Source organism: Trichomycterus rosablanca, chromosome 17, assembly GCF_030014385.1.
Source record: "Trichomycterus rosablanca isolate fTriRos1 chromosome 17, fTriRos1.hap1, whole genome shotgun sequence".
NCBI classification, from domain to species: Eukaryota; Metazoa; Chordata; class Actinopteri; order Siluriformes; family Trichomycteridae; genus Trichomycterus; species Trichomycterus rosablanca.
In genome coordinates, this window is record NC_086004.1 from 25,245,881 (window position 1) to 25,251,880 (window position 6,000).

The 6,000-nt window shown below is 37.6% G+C and overlaps 1 protein-coding gene across 4 annotated transcripts in view; it reads right to left on the minus strand.

Annotated features, from left to right (window-relative positions):
* The window catches only part of diaph3 (diaphanous-related formin 3), a 336,289-nt gene extending 332,356 nt beyond the window's left edge, over positions 1–3,933 (minus strand). For all 4 annotated transcript variants that reach the window (XM_063013308.1, XM_063013307.1, XM_063013310.1 and 1 more), the window contains exon 1: positions 3,407–3,933. In XM_063013308.1, the coding sequence (XP_062869378.1) occupies positions 3,407–3,541 (135 nt within the window). In that variant the 5' untranslated portion in view covers positions 3,542–3,933. The remainder of the gene's footprint in view (positions 1–3,406) is intronic.
* Between the last annotated feature and the right edge of the window lie 2,067 nt (positions 3,934–6,000).

Genomic DNA, 6,000 nt, shown 5'->3' on the forward strand with positions numbered 1-6,000 from the left:
ATGACCGTCAGGCCCTCAAACAGCATTGCAAGAGAAACGATCCTGTTACTATGAAAAATATAGCCACCTAAGACTCAAGAGTAGTGATCGACCGATTAATCGGCCGGCCGATTAATCGGGCCGATTTTTGGCATTTTTTAGATAATCGGCATCGGCCGATATATGTGCGCACAAGGCCGATATTTAAACATTGCGTCCGTCAGCTCAGTGACTGTATACAGTCATTGGTCTGGCTGTTGTTAGAGCGCCCCGTGTGTCCATTTTGCCACTCTCCAGGCAGACATCAGTGAATGCACAAGAACAAGGATTGTAATCCTCCAGCCTGGAGGTTTAAGCATGTTTGTTCATTCTTAAAAACAAAAAGATACTGCTATCTGCTTGTGTATGTTAAGTGCACTGAAACCTTTGAAATAATTTGTATTTTATTTAAAGTTTTTATTTTTTTTATTTAATTTTTTGAACGGCCAAAAGAGCAAACAAGAATATACAGTGATAAATAAATGTTTATTTAAGATCATTAATTCTGTTTTGTTTTATTATTATTATTATTATTATTATTATTATTATTATTATTGTATTTTTTAGTTGTAAAAAAATGGTATAATCGGCTTTATATATCGGCCATCGGCCACTTCTTTCGTCTAAATATCGGTATCGGCCATTAAAAAACCCATATCGGTCGATCACTACTCAAGAGTACTATAAAATCAGTGCCACCTAACACAATCCATCCCCCACATAAACAAATACAACCTAAAACTCTATTCAGCTAAGAGAATGCCATACATCAACCCTCTTACGGAACGCTGCAGAATTCCTCAAAAAAAAAAATTCTTTTTACAATTCTTTCAGGTTTGCTGGGTTACAATGTTTCTAAATTGGAAAAGCACGTATAACTTGTTGTATGACTTTAGGCAGACCAGCAAGCACTATGTCTAAAAAGAAAAGAAAAACAGGATCTGCATATCAGCTGGCTAAAACCTTCCCTATGGTGACACACTGTAGTGCTGTGGTGTTTTAACTCAGCAGTAGGGACAGGGAGAGAATTAATAATATAAGGGGCAGATTAATTCAACCAAATACACATTATGCAATATGTAGAGTACAACATATACTGGTATAATATAATAAACATTGTATACTAGTGAAAATTGCAGGATACAGTATATACTGGTGCAATTTGTAGAAGACAATGTACTGTAGAAATATGTAGTGAACAATATATAGCAATGTTATAGGGAGTGTACAGTATATACTGGTAAAATATGTAAAGATGTGTACAGTATATCCTGGAGGAGTATACTTCTACTGGCAGTGGTACAGTTAAGATCTTGGCCTAGTAATCAGAGGATTATATAGTGGTGAAATAGGTAAAATGGTGTGCCTTATATGGTAAATGTAATGAACAATATATACAGGTGGAATATGTAGTACACAGTATATACCGCTGAAATATAATAGTGTACACTATATACTGCTCTAATATCTAGTATCTAGTCTTAACAGTTTCTCTTATAATATCAATGTAATTCTCCTTGTAACAACTTGAGTTTATTCTAAAATAAAGAGACAGCTTTACTTCTATTTATAAAACTTACAACATACTGGTGAAGTGGATAGTACTGGCAGTGATACAGTTAAGGTACTGGCCCAGTAATCAGAGGGTTATATACTGGTGAAATAGGTAAATGTTGTCAATTAAATTGTAGTGCACAGTGTAAACAGGTAAAATAGGTAGAATGCTTTTATCTAAAGTGACTTACAGTACTGTGACAGTATACAGTCTACACAATTAAGGATTAAAGGCCTTGCTCAAAGGCCCAACAATGACAACCTGGCTGTGGTGAGACTTCAACCTTCTGATTACTGGACCAGCACCTTAACCACCAGGTGGATCATGTAGCACACAGTATATACAGGTGGATCATGTAGCACACAGTATATACAGGTGGATCATGTAGCACACAGTATATACAGGTGGATCATGTAGCACACAGTATATACAGGTGGATTATGTAGCACACAGTATATACAGGTGGAATATGTAGCACACAGTATATACAGGTGGATCATGTAGCACACAGTATATACAGGTGGATCATGTAGCACACAGTATATACAGGTGGATTATGTAGCACACAGTATATACAGGTGGAATATGTAGCACACAGTATATACAGGTGGAATATGTAGCACACAGTATATACAGGTGGATCATGTAGCACACAGTATATACAGGTGGATCATGTAGCACACAGTATATACAGGTGGATCATGTAGCACACAGTATATACAGGTGGAATATGTAGCACACAGTATATACAGGTGGATCATGTAGCACACAGTATATACAGGTGGATCATGTAGCACACAGTATATACAGGTGGATTATGTAGCACACAGTATATACAGGTGGATCATGTAGCACACAGTATATACAGGTGGATCATGTAGCACACAGTATATACAGGTGGAATATGTAGCACACAGTATATACAGGTGGAATATGTAGCACACAGTATATACAGGTGGATCATGTAGCACACAGTATATACAGGTGGATCATGTAGCACACAGTATATACAGGTGGAATATGTAGCACACAGTATATACAGGTGGAATATGTAGCACACAGTATATACAGGTGGAATATGTAGTACACAGTATATACAGGTGGATCATGTAGCACACAGTATATACAGGTGGATTATGTAGCACACAGTATATACAGGTGGATCATGTAGCACACAGTATATACAGGTGGATCATGTAGCACACAGTATATACAGGTGGATCATGTAGCACACAGTATATACAGGTGGAATATGTAGCACACAGTATATACAGGTGGAATATGTAGTACACAGTATATACAGGTGGATCATGTAGCACACAGTATATACAGGTGGATTATGTAGCACACAGTATATACAGGTGGATCATGTAGCACACAGTATATACAGGTGGAATATGTAGCACACAGTATATACAGGTGGAATATGTAGCACACAGTATATACAGGTGGAATATGTAGCACACAGTATATACAGGTGGAATATGTAGCACACAGTATATACAGGTGGAATATGTAGCACACAGTATATACAGGTGGATCATGTAGCACACAGTATATACAGGTGGAATATGTAGCACACAGTATATACAGGTGGAATATGTAGCACACAGTATATACAGGTGGAATATACTGCTATATACTGCTTTAATGTCTAGTATTGTTGCTAGCAGTTTCTCTTATAATATCAGTGTAATTTACTTGTAACAATTTAGCATGTTTTAATGTAAAATAAAACTTTACTGGTTTATGTTACTGTACGCAACAACAGAACAAAACAACAGGTTTTCTTGCCTTCACTATGTGGGGAAAAAAATCTCTTTTAATACTTACAAACTTTGGCTTCTTCTCTCCCTCTTCGTTTCCCCAGGTGCTATAAGAGGAATGTCCGACTCCCTTTTTCCGATGTGGCTTGTTCTCTCTGGCCTGACCGGAATATTCATAGCGTGGTTGCTGACAGTTATCCATCGAGCCTAGCAAACTAAATCTACCTACAATATATATATTCTGTCACATTAAATACAAATAGCGACTGAAATCATACGCGCATCGCTTTAATACAAACTGTCCTGAATGAGCTGTGTGTGTGTGTGTGTGTGTGTGTGTGTGTGTGTGTGTGTGTGTGTGTGTGTGTAGAAAATAGCACTACGCGTGCAGACGGAGGATTAAGTTGGCGCGAGCTGGCTGTATGGCTAGTTCATTGACAGCTAACCTGTTAGCTTAGCCAGCCTACGTTAATCCAATTTCTGGCTTTTTATATAACGTAACCCCTACTTACGCTCTAACTCCGTCCTAAAAACAAAAACCGACCGTTTAAGTTCACAAATAATGAGAATTTTCTCAAAAATACCAACTGTCAGACCGGAGTTTCAAAGAATCAAAAAATTTAATCTGACTACAAAAAACAACAGCGCCTGAAAATCCCGCCGTATCACCAGTGAGTGGCGAGCCAATCATATTCCAGCAAAATGAAACAGTCTCTGACGTAGCACAACATTGGGGCATTTGATTGGTGGAGATACATGACCCTTGTATAAACAGTCAACGCCCATTTCTTAAAATAACAGACACTGTACTTCAGTGAGTCATACAAACCGATTCATCTTAAGAACTGAGCCGACTCGTTTGAATCCCGAACGTTGAAAAGCATTGCTGATTCAAACAGCACCCAGGAGTGCCACCAGGAGTTCTGCCCCCTAAATGCCTTGCACTGGTTCCACTATTACCCCACCAAGATTTTTATAACCATACCACGGGGCAACACGGTGGCTCGGTGGGTAGCACAGTCGCCTCACAGCAAGAATGCCTAGGTTATGATGCCTAGGTGGGGTGGTCTGAGTCCATGTGTGGAGTTTGCATGTTCTCCACGTGTCTGCGTGGGTTTCTTCCAGGAGCTGGGAAAGCTGGGGTTAGAGCAAAGGGTCAGCCACACTTTCCCTCTTCTATCTACCTGTGACTACTACCCTACTATTATATAATAGTAGGATGGAATTTGTGCATTTCCAGTTCATATTTTGAAATATAATTAAGATGGGTTGTACATATATAATTAAAATGGTTTAGGGTTACACCAATAATGTACCATTTGCTAAACTGGTATGACTGCTGGGATTAGAAGATTTTATTTTGCCATTTTGGTACATATAGCAGCTAAACAATGACTTTAAGCCATGGCATATAAGCAATGACCTACTTACGATGTGTGACTTTATTCTGGTTTGCATATACTGTATTGCACTTAAAACTGAACTGCCCTACATTAATTATGGGATTTAAGTTAAGATCTACATGTTTACAAAGTTTTATCCACAGGGGATTGATGATCTGCTCTGCTTGCCAGCCTGTCTGAGTAAGTTGCTATTAGTCGCCTTGACTGTTAAAAAGCACGGGGAAAAAAAGACAAAAATAAAAGACATAAAAATCATAGTGTAGCCGCTTAAGTGACAGTAAACCACAGCACTACATTTAAGTATGTTGGAAATATCTGTATAAAGTATAAGCAAGTCATTTTAAGCATGTTATGTGCGTGTCAGTGGTAGGTTAGTGGTTAGGATTCTGGTCTAGGATTTGGAAGACTGTTGACTCAAACCATACTATTGCCAGTCTGCCATTGTTATGCCTTTGATCAGCGTCCTTGAAGCTAAATTGCTTGGATTGTGTTTGGTCAAAATTGCTTTGAATTAAAGCATCTGCTAAATGCCATTAATGTAAGGTTTGGTGCTACTTTCATTAATGATCTACTTTGTTATTGGGTAACAGCTAAACAAATATGATATTTCAGATGAGAGTTTTTGATGTGATGCTGATAAAATCCCACTGAAATTGATTTATTTTGGCCTAAAAAGCCAATGAAACCACAGCTTACACCAGTAATGATATTACATTTGTAGTGTACATCACATATTTATTCAACAATAACTAGATAAATCTTCATGTCTGTACTAGCAATATAGATATTTTATGACAGCATATACTTTCTATTTTACAATATTCATTTACATAAATATACACAACATAGGGTAGAAACAGGTTTTGAAGTGTATAATAGAATTCATTACACAATGTAGCTTATTCATGAATACTTTGAGGCTCTGCACATTTAAACTGCAGCGAGGAGAAGCATAGGTAACACAAGCAAGCTTGGTTTATACCCATTACAACAATTCAATGGAAGAAACTTTTAATGTCACCTGAAGTCCAACACATCTTTGGAATATGCATTGTTGATCCACTCACTGTCATTCTTGATGGCATCTATGGCATACTCAATGTTTTCAATTCTAAACCACAAGAGAAAAGTATGTGCAAAACACTTATTTCATCCACATAAATTGCCAGTGCATAATACACAAACATGCGCAGATGCGCACACAAACACACATTCACTGATCACTTAAACATGTTGCACGTACATATTAATGCATACA